Consider the following 19,584-nt stretch of genomic DNA (forward strand, 5'->3'; position numbering starts at 1 on the left):
CATTGCTTCATTGTTAAAACAAAACAAAAAACTCAAAGCGGTTTACAAAACGATAAAACAAAACAAAACAAAAATTCAGCCACACTTAAAAACATACAAAAGCTAAAATACTAAAAACAGATTTAAAATTACCTTGACTTTCTAAATATCTGAGTGGGCTTGCCTAAACAGGAATGCTTTTAGCAGCTGCCAGAAAGAGTAGTGAAGGCGGCTGCTTGACCTCAATAGGCAGGGAGTTCCAAAGTGGAGTTGCTGCCACACTAAACAATCAGGTTCCTACAAATGTGGGTGTTACGTGGTGCCCGTTCCACCAATTTAAGCAGTCTAGTGGGCAAGGCGATCTTGTTGGTACACTGGTCCCAAGTTGTTAAGGGCTTTATATTCTTTAGGGCTTTCTAAACTAATAGACCTTAGATAGTAGCAGCCGTCCCAGCTGTAGAATTCTGCTGCAGCTTCTGAACCAACTCAAGGGTTGCACTGCACAGAGCACTCTACAGTAGTTTGTAGCACCAAGTGACTGACTGACAGGCTGAGATATGGAGATGGGCACAAGAGATTTCCACACCCTGGGAAGTCCTGGTCAAGCTCATCAACACTGTGGCAGATAAACTTCTCTAGATGCAAGGTGCCTGCTCCATTCTTTAAATTAAATGGTGGATATATGTTCTGTCATTAGGGTTGACAGATGCCCAGAAAAGGCAAGGAAAGAGAAGTGTTTATTTGGCATAGCAACCCTTCTGCTGCACCCATGGGCCTGTTTCCAGCAGTAAACCTCAGGATCAAATGGAAGAATTGGGAGCACCCTCCAGTTTTGTAGCAGCAACCATGACTTGAAGTCAAGCTGAGGCTCCCAAGGAACTTTATTTGAAGAGCAGAGCATGCTTCTGGTTCTTCCTTTTCACTTGGGCCCCAAGGTTTTCCTGTCACGATGTCATCAGGAGACAGAAACATGGACATGATTTGGACCAAACCACAGCACAAGTCAAGTGGCAAGGCCTGGTGGACTTAAGTAGTCCTACGGGCTGCAGGTTCCCCACTACTGTTGTAGAAAATTCTGACTTGACTTGTTATAAGGCAGCTCCTCGTGTTTCTATGATGCCTCCCCTCCCCAAATTTGGGGCAGATTTCGCCCAATTAATCAACCTGCTTCACTTAAACAGGGCTAATTATAATTTAACAGCATTCAGGTGCCCCTTACCAACACGCCTTTTTGCTTCCTTAAGATCTACAGTGACCCCCACTTAAATAATTACGCATGTCTTCTCTTTCATCCAGATGATGCTATTCTTGACGACTTTGTGGAAAAAGATAATCACCAGCCACAGTAAATGGGAATGTAAACACACCTTGAATTCTGATATTATCTGCTAGCATTCATTTCCCCCCAAGCAGCAGGCTGGTCTCCCCCCCCCCCACTCCCCGTCCCTGTTACACCACTCCCCAAATGCACACACACAGAGACTAGAAATATGATAAGTTCCTGTTTTTTTTCTTCTCCTTTTTTGTACACAAATATATACAGGGTATTATACACATCTCTACACAGACACAGTGCCAGTTAGAACACAGCTCCCTGCAAGGGGGGGCACCAGTGGTCCGCACCCAACACATCCATCCATCACCAGCATAGGCCAGCCCTGCGCTGCAGCTGTATGTACAGGGAGATCCCAGGGCCATCCCAGTCATCCCAAGTTGAGGTTGTGGGGCCGATGCAGATAGGGCAGTGGTGGCTGGGCTTAGGAATATGGTGCCAAGGGACCAGTACAGGTGTGGACGGGAAACCCTGGCATGGAACACATACTATTTCTAGACAGTATCCAAGAAAAACATCCTTAAACAATTAAAATAAAACCCACATGCATTCCAGCAGCAGTGTGGCGGCGGTGATGATCATGGTGGGGGAGGAATAAGGGTCACTTTGAACACAGGCTCCTCCCACCTCCCCCCAACTCCTGGACACTCCCCCCCCCCAAGCTATGGCCCAGCTCCCAAGGGTGAACTGGGCTCCTCCTCAAACTCATGTGTCTCCTCCCAGAATGGAGTACAAAGTCCAGCTCCTTCTCCCCGTTTTCTGGGGTTCCTAAGTCAAGAAGCGGGAAGCAAAGGGCTTCTCTCGGCTGCACTCGTGACTGTCCGTGACTTTGCACAATCGTGACGGCATCTTGTGTTCCTGCACTTCAGCTCTCTTGCTTTCCCCCATGGAGGTGGATCAGCCCCCGCTCCACAGCCCTGCCCAGTGTTAAAAGCGATCGAGACATTTAGTCCCATCTTTGAAAACGCTTCAGGTCCCTGGCTGGAAGAACAAAGACAGCGAATTGCACCTACTTCCTCATTGAAGGGAGGGTTGGTCTCTTGGTCTCTGCTTCTGTGTAACACTGGCAGCATCCCTCAAGGACTGCTTACGGCAGGGGAGGGACAGTGTTGTGGAGACGAAGGGAATGGAAAATTTAAGACAGCTAAATAGCCTTCTTTTGTGTGTGGCTTTTCATTTGGGTGTTTTGGGAAATGGGTCCGGTGCAGATACTCAGCTCAAGAATAAGAACCAACTCAACCTAGACAAAAGGCCCAGTGTCCCCGGCTGAAGGCAAGACTCGCCAAGAGTGAAAGGGGATTCGTTGCTTCCCCACATCCCCCAAAACAACCCCAAAGGCCATTCCTGGCTCCACCTGTATCCCTTCTATTTGCCCATTCCCTTGAAGGCTGGAAATACTTTTCCGAATAGATTTCGATGTGCTCACAGAAATGGATTCCGTGCCACCCTTTGGCTCATGCCAATCTTACAGAAGCACAAAACAAAAACAAAAGAGCCCTATGAGTTGGGCAACCCCAACCTTCTGTGCAAATGATGCAATGGGTGGGATGGAAGGTTCTCTCGCAACCCTTTGAAAAGGAAAGCTCAGGAGGCAGCGACACCTTGAGTCATAAGGCAGTTCCTTGGAGTCACATGCAAGGCAGCGGGGCTGGGGCTGGGGAGCCTGATCAAACAGGAGCCAAGCTGCCAGTTACTAAAAATGCATGAGAGGCTTCAAAAGCAAGGACCCGGGGCACAGCTGGACCAGCTCAGAAGCCTCACACGCCCGGGATCCTGTGGTCTTGCCCCCTCTAGCAGTCTTCAGGAAACCAACCCATCTTTCCCTCCTCTGCCTCCCTAAAAATTAGATTAGGCAAGAGGGCGGCTTGGGTTTTAGTCAGTTTTGAAGATAAAACAAAAGTGCAAAAAAAATGCTGCAGAGCCCAAATCACGGCACCTCTGCTTCAAGACCCCTGGGTCTCACTTAACATGGACTACCATCATTGTTTGAGTTGTGAGCGGGGAGGGAAAAGAAGGGAAGTACCGCCAGCCTGCCTGGGACAATCTTCCTTGCCAATCCCCCTGCGCTCCCCTTGCCCTGCAAGGGGGCTCTCTTGCTACTGGAGCTGCGTTTGCCCCAGGCAGCTGCCCGGGGGCAGCCTCTGCTGCTGGGTGGCACTCTCCAGTTGCGGCTTTCATCGAGGAGCATTCCTGGTAGCAGGGGCCCTTTCCTGCACGCAGCATCCCTCTGGCTCTGAGACCACGCTCTGGCAGCCATCCCTGGAGAGACAGAGTGGAAAGGGCTGGCCGAGACCGCAGTCGTCATAGGGTCGTGCCTCGGGCACCAGAGATGAAATACTTACTGATGCACAGGCATGGAGGGCGATTTACACACAGATTTTTTTTAAAAAAAACAAAACAGCTCCGCTTGGCTGGAATCCCTGATCCCAGCCAGGTTCAAAGCCACTCGACTCTTCGTTTGGAAACTCAGTGCCTTGATTAAAGCTCAGTTCGCTTTCAGACCTAATACATTATTAGTGTTCATGATTCTAGACAGGGGAGCAGGGAATGGGGGAGGAGGGGAATCTTTCGCCTGGTTTCTGCTGCACCTTCCTTTTGCTCCCCATCCCGGCCACAATGGAGCAAAGAGGCAGGCCATTTCTTCTGCTCCATCTTGGGTTTGTAGGGTGTTTCAGATGGTGTTCAGGGTAGGCAGCTTGTAAGAGAAATCCTCCTCCCATACTAAAGGATGGAGAGAGAGAGAGAGAGAGAGAGAGAGAGGGAGAGAAGAATACAGAGAGAGCAATGGGACAGGTTCTCTCTCCCCATCTTGGAAGGAGCAATAATGCAGCAGCCAGGTAGGTAGGAAGGAGCAATGGATGCCACCTGTCTCGTCTCCTGCTGCCTTCTCTTCCGCTTCCTTGGTCTCGCTCCCTCTCTCACACATACACAGCTTTTCACTCCCTCTCACGCACACATATACAACCGGTGCCCAGCAGCCTCGTCAGCTCACAGGACTCCCCCTGCCCCCTCTTGCATTCCAGCGCCCCTAATGATGGATCTCGTTTTCTATCAGGCTGTCCTCGCACGACTGGAAATCTGTATCGTTTATGCCGTTGGGGTTGATGAGCTCCTCGTCCTGGGACCCCTGTTCTTCAGACTCTGCCACGTCGCCCTCAGGTGAAGAATCTTGCAGCACTTGGGCAATGTACTTCTGCTGCAGAGCCGGTATAAAAAGAAGAGAAGAATAAAACAATGGACCAGTTAGCCCCCCACCCTCTTCCTCTCTCTGTGGGGACTCAGGCAGCAGAGCATGATGGGTAAGTGCCATGCAGTCGGGAGCCCAAGAGCAGTCATGCTGGCACAGAATTGTATTGTGTGGAATAGTTGTTTGACAGCAAAATGAGGGTGGGAGAAGGAGAAAAAAAAGGGCTGTGTGATTCCAGAGCTTAGGCTCGAATAGTACGACAATATTTCTGAGGTGACATCCAGTAGAAGAAACACAGCCCTGAAGCCTCAAAAACCTGCACCGAGGATCCTCCACAGCCTGGGCCTGATGTTTCCTTGCCCTGAGCCTTAGCATCAAGGATTCTGTCCTCCTTTATCAAGCCTGAAGGGAGCTACTGAGGCCTTATTCAGAAACCACCCATTGCAAGGGGCCTTTCATCCCTAGGAATAGAAGTAACCCCTCGCAGTAATACTGTGGCTGCAATTCAGATCTGCAACAGATAGGTCTGTCTCAGCAAGATAGCTTAGCTTTAGCTCCTTGTGTGTAAAAAAGGTGAATTGTGACCTCTCTCACTGGATACATTTTGAGGGCAAAAAGAGGCGAACATCCCAGTTCACAGGAAGGAGAGCTCTGGTGTACCAGTAAAGCACCATTCACTTCAATGTACGGTGCAGCTCCACACACACATACACACAAGGTGAGGATGGGCAAGTGGACTGTCTTCCTCCAGTGTACAGCAAAAGGAGAAACTGGCTCATGCAGAAGCTCTGAACATGCACCAAAGCACACATGGGACTCTGGACTGGAGTGAAAGATTGTAAATAATTTTGGCACAACTAAAATGCTTTGTTAAATGGATGAGGATGAGGATGATAATAATACAGGCTCTCTCTATTTTCTATATTTTTAGGGTAACCAATCCACTTGTTTTCAGTGTGTGTTTCCTCCCTGCCCCCAATTAAGCTAATACTTAGGATTTGGCTCCGGAGCTGCTCTTTTGTGTGGTGTGACTGCAGCCTTTGACATCTCCACAGTGCTTGTCTGCAGACAGTTTGGACCTTGGGCAACTTGGGGTGCAGGGAAAGGGGGTGACTCACAAAGCCTTGAATGAATTAAAGATTCCCGTCCCACTCAAAACTAACTTGCATTGGGAAATGACAGCCGCAGCTCTTTCTGCAGAGCATGCCGATGCGTTAGGAGCCAGAAAGCAGAAGAGAAAGGGGCACTGACCAGTCTGGCTTCACTGTCCAAGCTGAGAGACAGAGGCAGAAAGTGAACAAACAGCACTGGGGGAGGGGCAGAGTGAGGTTGCCGGTCCATCATCTCAGAAAGGGCCAGTAACAGAGAGGCCTGTTTTCTGCCCATGCTCCGTGGATGCTGCTCGTGTACAGCCAAAAAGGTGGGGGCCTGATAGGAAATCTGCAAAGGCCTCTCCCTCCTCCTCCTCCTCCTCCCCAAACTCAGACATAAGAGGGCACAGAATATCCGACGTTGCAGAAGGCAAGCGGAGGAGCTGGAGACTCACAGCTGATTTTGGAGCTGGCGGGTGGCTGGCAGCGGGCCGTCCGTTCTCCCTCCCATCTACAGCATCCACTTCTGTGTGGTCGATCTGGAAGACAGAAGCATGTGTGGCAGGAAACCAAACAGCAAAGTCAGCAGCTTGTCAGTTCTGGACCTGCCTGCCCTGCGGGAATGTTTCTACATGATGCAACCAGAATGGTGCCGGTGGTGGTAATCACTGCAGGAGCATAGCTGTCAAGTTTTCCCTTTTCTTGCTAGGAATCCTATTCGGAATAAGGGGATTTCCCTTAAAAAAAAGGGAAATGTTGACAGCTATGTGCAAGAGCTGGGCTTCAGGTGCTCTGCATGTGGAAGAGGAGCAGAAAGAAGTTCTGAGCCTCCACAGCAATAAAACTTTGAAGGCCAAGTTCCATTTATCTGCATCACTATGGAAGCTACTTCTTCACAGTTTCTTCTCACATGGCTCCTGAAAATGGAAGAACAGCGAGAGGGGCTGGTTTCCCCTGCTTTCCTTCTGTGGGGAAGGACCACGGTCTGGTTCAGCCCCCACATAGCTCCTAAAGTGGCTGAGACATGCAGTGAGGGCAGAAAGACCAAGACAAAAAACAAGGGATTAGGAGGTGGTCTTTTTTCATCTCAGAATGGATTCTGCTTCTTGCAGGACGCTTCTCCAATTGTGGGTACACATGTTGAGGCACAAGAGGCAAGCCCACTGCCTTCGTATGTGTATACAAGTGTACACAGGGCTTTCCCCATCTCTTCAACACACAGGTGTGCCTGGGATTCTGCCCCCTTCCCAAATCTCTCTAGGGAAACACCTGAAGCAGTTCTTAGGAGAAGTCACCACACAACCCTCTCAGTTGCCCTGAAAATGCCCTTCCACTATAATTACCTTGTAATTGTGAGCACTGAGGTATTTGAAGTGTCCAAAGCAGACATGACACAAGCAGATCACGATGGTGATGACGAGAACCACGAAGGTGAACATGGATGTGAGAGCCAGGAACCCTGAGGAATGCAAAATAACCTCTGTCAAGGTTGCCAAGTATATACCTTCTCTTTTCTCTGCCTTTGCTCTTCGCTCCGGGGGCTTTACTTTAGGCCTTGGTCCTCTCTCATTATAGCTGCTGACCTAAAGAACAGGGCAAGCCACTTCTCTGCTGAAGCATGGCCACCTACAGCTAGGCATTCTACCCCCTCCACACTCACCCAACATTCACCATTTTGAACAGCAATCGTGGGGTGTGTGTGTGTGTGTGTATGTATGTGTGTAACCAAGATGGGAAAGAAGATCCTTTCATCTTTATCATCTGTTGTGGCACTCCAGAGTGGCTATACAATGGTTATGTGTGGCAACACAGGTCCCCAAGACAGCCAGGGTGGGCTCTTATGTTACAGAAGTGATGTTTTGTGGGCAGAGGTGGCTCCAAGTGTCATTGCTTTGTGTCAGGTCATAGGTTCCCATTCAGAAGGAGCAAAATGGAGGCAGTAGCCCATGAAGAAACAATAGATTGGGGTGGGGAATATTTGTTTATTTTTACTCCAGAGGGCCAGATTGTTATCTCTCCCACCCCTCACAGGCCACATTTTGACATAAGAAGAGCCTGCTGGGTCAGGCTACTGGACCATCTAGTCCAGGCATCCTGTTCTCACAGTGGCCAACCAAATGCCAGTGGAAAGTCCACAAGCAGGACCCAAACACAACAGCCCTCTTGGCACCTGTGGTTTCCAGCAACCGGTATTCAGAAGCACTACTACCTCTGGCCATCAAAGCAGAGCCCAGCCATCATGGCTAGGAGCCATTGATAGCCTTATCCTCTGTGAATCTGTCTCATCCTCTTTTGAAGCCCTCAAGTTGGCCATTTGGGACCGTGTTCCATGGTATGGAGCTGCCACCTGCAATCTCTTAAACATCACAGTGACGATACACAGGGCTTTTACAAGGGATGATGGGAGCTGATGGTCGGGGAAATCTAGAGCACTGGTCTTGAGCAATCTGATCCAAAGTGGGTCACAACAGGAGCACTACCACAATGCAAATACTGTATATGGTAAAAGATTAAAATATGGGTCCCCTAATGCATGTTTTACTTAAAAATGGGTCCTGGGACTGAATGTACCTGATCTTGCAAGTTCCCCATATCTGCTCCAGATTAACACAATTAACTCATTTAACTGCACTTTCTAATGATCAGAAGGTGGTTCCATCTGCACTGCTTGTGGAGCAGCTGCTCAGCATGCTTCTTGAACCTTGGGCATCAATGTCTCACTGAAAGCCCTTCTATATTTATTATAAAGGCAGACGTTAGCAAATCAGACTGGACGTAAAAGAATCTGCTTACCTGTGCGCACGGTGGAGAAGAAAAGGAGCCAAAAGAGGCAGAGGATAGGTGCTGCCACCACCTGGTTCACAGCCCCTGAATGGATCTTTTTATCCAGCTTGGCAGGCAGGTAGGCATAATAGAGGTTGTACCTGTCCACCAGGTGCTTCAGTAGCATATACATCAGGCCTAACAGAATGGGGAGGGATGGAGCAATCAGCTGGAAGGCTGAATGAAGAGCAGCTTTACTTATTAATTATTTCCACTTGTTAGGTGCCTCTTAAACAGCTTCTATAGGCATCAGACATATGAGAGACCAATGCTTCGCTTGGCAGCTTCCTTTTTTCTGGAGGAATGGAGGAAGCTTGAAAAAATTACCTACTTAGCCACAACTTTGCTGGGTCACCAAAACAAATTCTTCAGCCAGGACTGGTGCCAGCTTTGGAGGGGTCCTTATTAGACCCCACAACATAAGCTCTTCAGTGGCAATGAAGTCCTTCCCTTGGCAGTGGCAGAAGATGTCCCTTCCTTGGGCAGCAGTGGAGCTGATAAAAACACCCCTTGTTTGGGTGGTAGTGAGAGAAAATCTGCCTCAGGTGGTGGTAGACAAGCTACCAAAATGGCCCCAGGAGACAGCAGTTCTGTTCTACTCCCTTTACCTTGAAGCAGGCAGATACCAAAAATGCCAGTACAGCCAGCAGATTAAGCACTACTCATGACATCTATTGTTTTAATTCTCCCACAATGCTTTGGGGAGGTCCAGTATAGGATATTTTTGGAGCAGTACTACATTGGGGTCCCAGAGATAGGGTCCCACTCCCTGAAACGGTGTCTGCATTGTTGGCTACACTGACTTTCTTGCTGCCTCTGTTACTTACTTGCCTAAAGTAAACAGAGGGGAAGTTGGATGGTGGGTCACCTCAGGTCACTGGCAAGTGGCTGACAGTGCCAACCCCAATGCTGTACCTGGCCTAAGCTTCCAGCAGGAAATGAATCACAAAATGGGAGCTTGCAAATCTCATTCAAGCTACCTTGAACCCACAGATCACAAGATTAGAGTCAGTTGCTATGTTATCACCCAGGTGTCATCTTAAGAAACTCACTGTAATGAATTGACACAAAACCCATTGTGAATATATCTATGTCTGCTGCCTTTAGGTATTTGGTGTATTAAAAACCTGCTAGACCAGGCACGGCCAAACTTGGCCCTCCAGATGTTTTGGGACTACAACTACCATCATCCCTGACCACTGTTAGCTAGGGATGATGGGAGTTGTCGTCCCAAAACATCTGGAGGGCCAAGTTTGGCCATGTCTGTGCTAGGCAAAGGAAGTCCAAGGAGATGTTGTGGTACCTACCAAACGGGACAATGATGGGGCAGGTGATACTGTAGGTCATTACCACAGTGAAGACACACATCATCCAGGCATAAGCGGCCCCAAACTGGAACTCATAGGCCTGATGCTGAAAGGCAAGAAACAGAGATCCTGTTGGCGTACACATGAATGTCTGAGTGAGGAGCCCACATGACTATATTCTGGATGTGTGTCAAAACAAGCCACAATTTTCACAAGTCCGTTTGTCCACAGATTCACAGTGAGGCACTTACACCAAGATGGTACTGGAAGTTGGGCTCCCTAAGTTGCTATGGAAACAGGCAAGGTGCAATCACTTCAGTATGTCAGTGCCTTGGCTTAAGGTCGCCTGGGAGTCTGGCTATTTGGGGTGGGGGTGGGGGTGAGAGTGAGGGCCTTCATAGTGACTGTGCCCGGATTGTGGAATACTTGTGCAAGTTTTCTGAATAAAATAAATTCAAGTATCTAGGAGCTCAACAGAAGGATCTACAGGATATAATTTGGGTTGCAACATTTAATACGTTAGTTCATTAAGATTAACTGAGAGGAGGGGGAGACCTTTTGAGTAGAAAAATTATCCCTGATTAAGCAGGCAGGTTAAAATTAAACTCTCACACGCAGCAAAAATGTCTCCCCTAAGATAATGCTTGCTATGATACATAAATATATAATCTAAAATAAAAAAGATGCTTCTAGTCCCAGAACCAATTTTTAAAAATCCATATGCAAATTGGATTGATTACCATATTTTTCGCTCTATAACAAGCACCCGACCATAACACGCACATAGTTTTTAGAGGAGGAAAATCCGTAGGCATGCCACCTGTAGGCATTCCCTCCATAACACGCACAAACATTTCCCCTTACTTTTTAGGAGGAAAAAAGTGAGTGTTATGGTGCAAAAAATACGGTAATTGACTAAAGAGAATATTATAAATTTAATATGATAGGTTGACAGCCCTAGATATGATTTTTTTTGGGGTCTTATCTCCATGTTGTTGTTTTTAACACTACAAGGCAAAAGAACCTCCCTAATAATAATAATAATAATAATAATAATTTCCCCAGCCACTCTGGGTGGCTTCCAAGACAATATTAAAATACAGTAATGCCTCAAACATTAAAAGTTTCCCTAAACAGGGCTGCCTCCAAACTGTCTTCAAAGCACCACTGTTTTGAAACTTTTAGACAATTGTGTCTGTGGGTCGCTCCAGGCAGCAGTCAAATATCCCCTTATGACGTATGGTTCCAGTTTTGTCTTTAGTTGTGTGACTGGACCAACTCTTGCTGGCATGAGCCACGTACCCGTTTGACATTCTTGCGTTCAGCAGCTGAGCGGGCAAGGCAGAGGCGAATCATGTACATCAGGAGGCCGGGGATGCGCAGCAAGTCCATGGCATTCCCAATGAAGGCAGAGGCAATAACGTAGTTCACAAAGAAGGCCCCGTTGTCTGGCAAGAACACACACCTGGGAAAGAGAAAGGAGGGCAATAGAAAAAAGCTTCCCAACCAGGAAAGCAAATGGAATGTAGTGTGGGAATTAACAGAATGGAAGACGGGTAGTAAATTTTGGGTCAGATGTGGATATACTGATGCCCTTGACTACTTCATCTGAGTCATTTTCTCCTTGTGTAGGATGTCCCCACTGCCTGAACCACCAATTAGGGGCTATTAGCTGTCTAACACATCTGTGACTCCTACATCCACCTGTGTTACCATGTTGGTTCACATACAGTGGTTTTCCTTTATTCCCCAACCGTGGTAGGTGTATCTCTGTTAGCATGGTCTCTGTGTCCCACCTTCACAAAGAAAATAAAGCTTTGTCTTATTCACAGCCTACACAGTAGGTAATTTAAGGAAATATGGCAACTAGGAGCATCAAAGGATAAGTTTTTGACAGCATATGGGCAGATGCTTAAATGGCTTGATGTTATCGGACAGTGGCCTACCAAGGGAAGCAGGAAGTGGTGGGAGGAGAAGATTGTGAGAAGCAGAGATTTGCACCACAGCAGGCATGGCACCAAACCACGCACTTCCCTCCTCTTAAGGCTTTACTTACTCAAATCTCACAGCAGCCTCTGCCAGGAACTTTTTGTCAAACAGCCAGCGGAAAAATACATCCAGACTAGAAAGAGAAGCACACAAAGAGTGCAGAGTAATTATTACCAAGAGGCACTTGGGATGCAACTGCAGTGTTAGCAAACTTCTCATGAGGCTCTATTTGCTATGCTGGGTCAAGGCCCCAGTCCATCTAAGGCCAGCCCTCTGTCTCAGACCATGACCAAGAAAAAGCTCAAGGCCACATTAAACAACCCAACCCAGTTTCTTATTGTGTATTCTTTCTCTCCCTCCTCAGATAAGTTCCTGATGCCACACTGGCATTATATTTATATAGGGATCGCTTTAAAAGCATTGATTTAAAAGAGATCGATAGCAGAACAAAAGATGCTTCCATTCTTTTAGGCCAAGGATGGGGGAATGGAACCATTATTAATTTATTTTTGCATTTACTGGGTCTTATTACTAATGCAGTGCTAGAGGAGGTTACATTTATAGAAGCAAATCCACCTATACAATACAGCCACTTAAGAAAACAAAGCATGTATTACAACCAGACAACAAAAAAATAAGCATTTTAGATATGCTGGCCTTCTAGTGTTGTTTTAAAGTAACTTACTTTTTTTCAAAAATAAAGGATACTTAGACTTCAAAGGAATCATTTCTCATATTTCTGGTACTCATTTTGTTACAAATCGTATTATTATAATAATTAATCCTATTTGTTTTACTTTAGTGTGGAGATATACATACACACACACTTTCCATTCACAAGATCCCACAAGTAGGCCATTCAATATTTCTTTTTAGAGATAGGGAACTGAAGCTGAGAAAGCAGGCCTCATTCAAGGTAATATTCAGCAAAATTCTCTATGTGTGTACTCTACTACATTCATTGCTTACTCCAAGGTGAGTAGGCCCAGGACTGTAGCCTTACTATCCCAATGACTGAAGCCAAGCTTTTCACCTCAGCTCCAATTTTAACAGACCATTTCAATTCTCCTTGAGCTAATTTGAATCTTATACACACTGAATGGAGGTTATTGTGATGACCTGCAATGCACCCTCTCATTTCTCAATTAAAAATGAAAACAACAAAGAAGAGACTGCATGAACACTTGAGAATTGAAAATACATGGTGTGGAGATGTGTGCATGTTGAGTTGACATTCAACCTCACTGCTTTGATGTACAACAGCCAGAGTCGGTTCAGCCATTAGGCAGGGTGAGGCTGTTGCCTCAGGTGGCTGAAGCCCCCAGGTGCCACGCTTGCGGATGTCCTGCCAGCCCCACCACCACAGCCAACAGCAGAGAAGCGCTGCTACCATCAGCACCAATTTTGGGCAAGATCCCATCCATTTGGGGTGAGATTTCAGCAATGGTGCTGTTTCTTGGCAGGGAGGTGATTTCGGCACTTCCTCCTTTCCCCTGCAGCACTCTCTACTCCAGAGGGACACCGGAGAAAGGGGGAAATGGTGAAAGTTGCCACCACCATTGGAAAGAATAGATATTTTGGATCCATCCCAGATATGTTCTCTTCTACTCAGCAACCTTTCTTTTACCTGCTCAAGCCCAGCGATGGCAGCAGCAATACCATGAAGATGAGGAAAGTGTAGCACTTGTGCATGGTTGTTCTGTTCTCTCCAGACCTAGTGGAACAGATAATTTATTATTAGTTATTATATGTGATAGTTACTTTTCTGAAAGAGTGACCCAAAGCTAGTTACATTAAAACAAATAAGAGCAACCAAGCTACCGAAAAACACAGCTTAACAATTAAAAGGCAGGACCAACAAATCCTGCCCCACTAAAGGAGGCCACAAATGCCCCCCCTCCAAATTAAGGTCCAAAAACCCAGAAAAAGAGAACAATCCTTGCCTGGTGTCTAAAAAAAGATACTGAAGGTGTCAGGCATGCCTCCCTGGGGAGGGCCTTCCACAAGCAAGGGGGCCACCACTGAAAAGGCTTGTTCTTGTGCCCACCCTCCTGAGGTACAGATTAAGGTATGCATAACATAACATGTGAATAAGGGCTGGCAAGGCCTCCTTGATTTAATATTTTTAAATGTATACACCATATTTCCATCCTATAATGGCTCTCAAGGTAGTTTGCAATATACTGTTAGATTAATACTGTAGAACTCTAGGAATAAAATACATATCAGAGAAGAACACTGGTTGCAAAAACAAGAACTTGGAACAATATGTTTTTGCCTTTTATTATTTTCCTCAGTAGGGATTCATGGGATTTGAAGAAGCATGAAGTTTTTTCTAAAGTTTGCTAAAAGAAGAAACATGAAGTCCACAGAAATCAAATCTTAGTGCAGTGCAGCTGGGCCTGAGCAGAGATTCTGAGTAGTTCAGCTCTCAGACAGGCAGAGACAATCTCCCCATTTTACCTGGTCCAGTGGGCTTCAAAGAATGCCGAATAGTACACAATTGTGGGAAGCAGAGCAGAAAAGGCCCACAGCAGCAGGGTGGGGAAGAACTGGGTAATGATGGGATTCTGGAAAGAGAAAGAAAAAGAAACAATCAGTCACTTGCTCTGAATAATATATAGCAACCAAGAATACAAAGTGTGCAATGGCAGAGCACTAGGTTGGCTAAGTTGGTTGTATGTTATCATAACACGTGTATGTGTGTGAAATATATAAATCCAATATTGATATTACAGCATGGTGTTCTTTTCCTGAGAGATTATTACTAGTCTGTTTTGGAATGAGTGTGTTTCCTGACCTGCCTATCTATGTTAGTCCAGTTGTAGCTGCCAGCCCTGTGTTTCTCACAACTCTTGAATTCAAAGCTTACTCTGCTTTCTGTCCCCCTATACGACACAGCTTGAACAATCAGTTCTGTAGGTAAGCATGCAAAGATATTTGCACACAAGTGTGTGTCTACTGCCTGCCACTGCAGGCCAGGATTTGTGGTATGGGATACATGTGAAATAGCGTAAGAGATCTTTGAACTCCTCCTAAAACCAGGCACAGGAAAAGAGAATAGGAACAAAGCAGCAGCTTTTTCTGAACTCTGTTCCGAATTACATTGGGAAGAGAATGGGTGAGGCTGCAGTGATCCCCACAAATCCAAAGAATACCAGTGAAAGAGTCCTCTGCCAGGCGAATTAACACCATTTGAAACACCAGGAGTATTCAATGCACCCAGGAGGCTCTCTTGGCAAAGATGAAAGCACTTACTATTTCATGCCCCAGAACCATGTCTGACTAAGATGAGTCCACCCCATATTTTAAGAACCATATTTTAAGAACCAGCGCCTAGGGCTTGCCGATCGAAAGGTCGGCAGTTCGAATCCCTGCGGCGGGGTGCGCTCCCACTGCTCGGTCCCAGCGCCTGCCAACCTAGCAGTTCGAAAGCACCTCCGGGTGCAAGTAGATAAATAGGGACCGCTTACCAGCGGGAAGGTAAACGGCGTTTCCGTGTGCGGCTCTGGCTCGCCAGAGCAGCGATGTCACACTGGCCACGTGACCCGGAAGTGTCTCCGGACAGCGCTGGCCCCTGGCCTCTTAAGTGAGATGGGCGCACAACCCCAGAGTCTGTCAAGACTGGCCCGTACGGGCAGGAGTACCTTTACCTTTACCTTTATACTAACAGATAAGCCAAGTTTATACAAATATTCATTATCTTAAAAGCAGAAGGATTCTTTGTTATCTGATTCAAGTATTGCACACTCAGTACAAGTCAGTTCAGATCTCCCACAAACTACTTGAGGAGAAACTTGTATTTCTCCTCCATTTATTTAATGAGCCTCAGTACTGTAAATGCATGGTTGTATTTAACTTGGAGAAATTGGCTGGCAGAATTCCTAAGGCCAGTTTAATTAATTTAAATTTCAACAAATGACTGGCAACACCACACAGGGGAGTGCCATTAAAGAACACACACACAGCTGGATCTGTTTAGTTATATAAGCTGATTTAGCTGGCAACTGGTTGGTAATGTGTCATTTTCTGTTGAGCATGAACACACACCATTTCAATACCACTGGTCTTGCTAGATTGGTTTGAGTCAATAATTTCCCTTTCATTTGTGCAAATGAAATTAGACAAACTTAATTTAAAAGTAGTAGTTTCTAAACACTGACCACTAGTGGAATTACATCTTTGAGATCCAACAGATAACATCCTCACTTGAGCCAGATGTTATATGGTCCCACAGTCCCATAATACATGGACCTCAGAGGCTGCTACCTCAAGTCAAGCTATCACAATTACATTAAGGAATGTAATTATAGCACTTAAAATTATACAGGAAACCAGAAGGAATGAACTTAAGTTTCAAAAAGACATAGTACCATGAATTTTTATTCACAGGTTAAAAGTATGTACTTGTTCTATGCTATCAAAGGTGTTCTCTCTCTCTCTCTCTCTCTCTCTCTCTCTCTCTCTCTCTCTCTCTCTCTCTCTCCCTCCCTCCCTCCCTCCCTCTCCCTCTCCCTCTCTCTCACACACACACTCGTCATTTCTCCTTGCAACCTCACTGACAGCATGAGGACACAAACAGTGCAGTGAAAGCTACATGAATATAATTTGCTCCTGCTCTGTTTCCACAAAACCACAGAGGGCTGGGCTCCTGAGGCTGGGCTTAATCCTACTGAATATGAAAGGCCGTTCCCCTCCTGTGTCATGGAGCTAAAGAGAGAAGGGAAGTTCCAAATCTCTCGGGTCAAGGTCTTACATTCAAGTACTCAACAGGCTTGGTGACATTGAACTTGTCCATAGTGGTGATGATGATGGCAGGAGTGGTGAGGAAGAAGAGCAGGATGAAGAGCACCACATTGATGATCAAGCAGCGGAACCACCAAGTGAAGCCACGAATGGACAGGTGTTCCCTGAAGGAGAGACAAAGCGAAGAACCAAACTTTAAGGGTGGCAGAACCCAACACTGGAGACACTGGACCGGAGAGGCTTTTGGAAAACCTTGTGGCATCCAGTCCTCATGTGGCTGCATCCCCTTTAAAAACACTCTGCTACCAATAGCTACCTTAACAACAAGCCTATGGAGAAGCATCTCTCGCTCTGGCATCCATGCAGCCCAGAAAGAGTCCTGCACAAAGCATGGCGCCAGGATGGCAAATTCCCAGTTTAGGCCACAGAGAGGCACCATTTTGTTTACCAGTAAATATTCTGAGGGTCAGGCGCATATGAGACTGCCCAGTTGGAGACATGGAGAGACTCGCTGCAGGACGAGGCCTTGGGTTCCCCACGGCACTTGCAGCCCTGGCACTTGCACACATTGAAGTCCTTAAGGATTCTGGAGGAAGAAGAACATCAGAACGTAAGGCAAGTCTGCTGGGTCAGTGGCACAATCTATAGCCCAGCATCCTGTTCTCACAGAGGTCAAGCAGAGGCCTGTGGGACCTGAGCCCAAGAGCAGCCTGCCCACCTGTGATTCCTAGCAACCGAGATTCAGAGGCATGAGAGCACTGACAGAACATAGCCATTGTGTCTAGTAGAAGAAAAGGAGAAGGAGAAGAGGAAGAGGAGGAGGAGAAGGAGGAGGAGGAGGAGGAGGAGGGGAGGACAGATGAAGCTTCCTTGGAGGAGGGCCAGAGGCCTTCTCAAGTCTCTGCAATGTGGCAGTAGCTATTGCCTCACTCAGCTGCTTTACTAGTCACAACTAAAACTCTGTCTTTGAATAAGACAGGCAAAAGGGGAACATGACTGGAGTTTTAGAAAATGATAGTTTGTAGGTAGATAGATCTGTCTGTCTGTCAGCAGTTCTAAGAAACCAAAAAAATCATTGCAGTTTTGAAGTAAGTGCGTAAAATTAATAGTTTTAAAAGTTTCCATCCACCATCTTGGTTTAAAACGACACCCAAGTTGCCTTTTTCTGGGAAATGTTCTCCCTCCCTCCCTCCCAGCCATCAAAATGATTCTTCCCCATCACCCTGTGCTCCCGGCACTCACATGGCTGTAATGGCCTCGTTGTGGAAAGTGACAAAGGCCATGCCCAACGGCTTCTCGTTCACCTTTTCCTTTTCCTTCTTGTAGTCCTCCTTCAGCTTCTCCTCCAGTTTGGTGTAATACTCCATGGCTTCCACCTAGGCAACCATGCACAAGGTGAGAATACAAGCCCTGCAGCCACATCGCCACCTCAAACGATGGGCTAACTTATGGCATGTTAGCCCAACACACAGCGGTACTGAATTCCAATTTATTCAGGATCAGTGGCTGCGCAGCGAGTGGGAACCAACTGGTCATCTGAACCAGCCGCTTGATATTTTGGTTTCACAGGCTCTTGTATGATAAAGCACTGGGGTTCAGTCTTAACCCCAGCTGCTACCTGGAGCAGCAGGGTCATCTGTAGCCCTGCCAAGCATGCTGGATCAGAAGGTGAGGGACAGGCAGAGCACTGTGCCAGCCTGGAAATGGCCTAGCAACTGGACCCAGTTTGAACCTAATGTGATAGTTGTGGGGCTGGCTCAGGGTTCAAGAGATCTGCGACTGACCCAGCTCCTCCCTGTGGCCCAAGAACGCCCCATTCCAGGGCTATCCACTGCTGCCATCCAATCAGCAGGTGGAACGCCAAACTCTAAACTGTAGGAGTGATGCTGGTGTCACTCTCTAGGGTGAAGCTGGCAGGGCTGGGGAGAGCAACACTTCTGCCCAATCTAGCCATCCACCCTGGCAGCCTGGCAAAAAGGGGTTTTAGTTTGCTCTGTTATTGTAGGGCTAGATGGTAGACCTGAACTAGGAAGAATTGGGTTCATCACCCACTAAGCTCCTTTGTGTGGCTTTGAGCAAGTTCCTCAGTCTAATCTCACCCAGACAGTTGCTGTGAGTATAGAATGGAACAACTGGATGCAGATCTTCTTGCATAATAAAAGGGCCACTTGATTATTAGGGTACATCAGTTGCAACTGTGCAGGAAAAGGGCAGCTGAACAGGGCACATGTATTCTGCAGAGGGTTCTCAAGAGATACTATGAAACAGATAAGGGGACAGCAGCCAAGACAGGGTTGGATCCAAACTTTGCATAGGTGGAACACTACTGATGGGATTCCCTGCTGGAGGAAGCATGGAGGACAGAGGTGATTTTAGCTAATTCTCCCCCACCCCACCCCAAAAGCCTCCTGTGACCCACAACATTGAGATCTTGTGTTGCGGACCCCCCATAGCAGTGTGGAATCTGGCACTGGTGGTTGCAGAAAGGTGGCATAAATTGACAAAAATGCCTCACTTCCTTCAGCAGGAGTCTCTACTGAATCTCAGACCCTTCCCTGAAATGGAACGAACAAATTGTGGAAGGGACAATTTGGATCCAACCCAAAGGCCCAAGCTTAGGTGACCACTGGATCCCTGGCACAACTTTCTCCACAAGCATGAGCCTCACAGAGTGCCATTAGTAGTAAAAATGGACCTGTGGCCATCAAGAACCCCCCTCCCTTATGCAGGGACCCCTCAGTCCCCTGCATTTCCCTGCTCCCCCCTCTGCACCTCTTCACAGCCTTTGATGGCACAACAGCAGAGATGGCCACAGGGCTTGGGATTGATCATGGAGGGCGTGTTCTCCTTGGACTGCAAGTTGGTGAAGTAGATCTTTCCACGCTCTGCTTTTTTCCTGAAACAGAAGAGTGCAGGGGAAGAGGAAGCTCAGAGAAGCTAGCAAGACAAAGCAGGCAAATTGGGGTGTGAAAGAAAGAAAGCGTGCATTGGGTCTTCTGCACAACTGAGTCCTGCAGTATATTCACTTCCTGTTCTTCCTGTTTGTTCCTTCCTGTTCTTTTCAGCTTGGCTTCGCCTGCCCTCACCTCTGAACTGTACCCTCTCCCACTACTGTTGGAAACTTAGGAT

The 19,584-nt window shown here is 47.0% G+C and overlaps 1 protein-coding gene across 5 annotated transcripts in view; it reads right to left on the reverse strand.

Moving 5' to 3' along the window:
• Positions 1–1,468: 1,468 nt before the first annotated feature.
• Positions 1,469–19,584, reverse strand: part of TMEM63B (transmembrane protein 63B) — an 82,762-nt gene continuing 64,646 nt past the window's right edge. For 4 of the 5 annotated variants that reach the window (XM_079969214.1, XM_079969211.1, XM_079969212.1 and 1 more), the window contains 13 exons: positions 19,228–19,351; positions 17,698–17,831; positions 16,904–17,041; positions 16,466–16,619; positions 14,173–14,279; positions 13,337–13,423; positions 11,777–11,842; positions 11,023–11,185; positions 9,721–9,826; positions 8,384–8,551; positions 6,934–7,049; positions 6,046–6,129; positions 1,469–4,508 (listed from right to left, as the gene is read on the reverse strand). In XM_079969214.1, the coding sequence (XP_079825340.1) occupies positions 4,341–4,508; positions 6,046–6,129; positions 6,934–7,049; positions 8,384–8,551; positions 9,721–9,826; positions 11,023–11,185; positions 11,777–11,842; positions 13,337–13,423; positions 14,173–14,279; positions 16,466–16,619; positions 16,904–17,041; positions 17,698–17,831; positions 19,228–19,351 (1,615 nt within the window). In that variant the 3' untranslated portion in view covers positions 1,469–4,340. The remainder of the gene's footprint in view (positions 4,509–6,045; positions 6,130–6,933; positions 7,050–8,383; positions 8,552–9,720; positions 9,827–11,022; positions 11,186–11,776; positions 11,843–13,336; positions 13,424–14,172; positions 14,280–16,465; positions 16,620–16,903; positions 17,042–17,697; positions 17,832–19,227; positions 19,352–19,584) is intronic. The other variant, XM_079969213.1, reaches the window with a different exon arrangement.

This window comes from Podarcis cretensis (assembly GCF_951804945.1).
Source record: "Podarcis cretensis genome assembly, chromosome: 3".
NCBI classification, from domain to species: domain Eukaryota; kingdom Metazoa; phylum Chordata; class Lepidosauria; order Squamata; family Lacertidae; genus Podarcis; species Podarcis cretensis.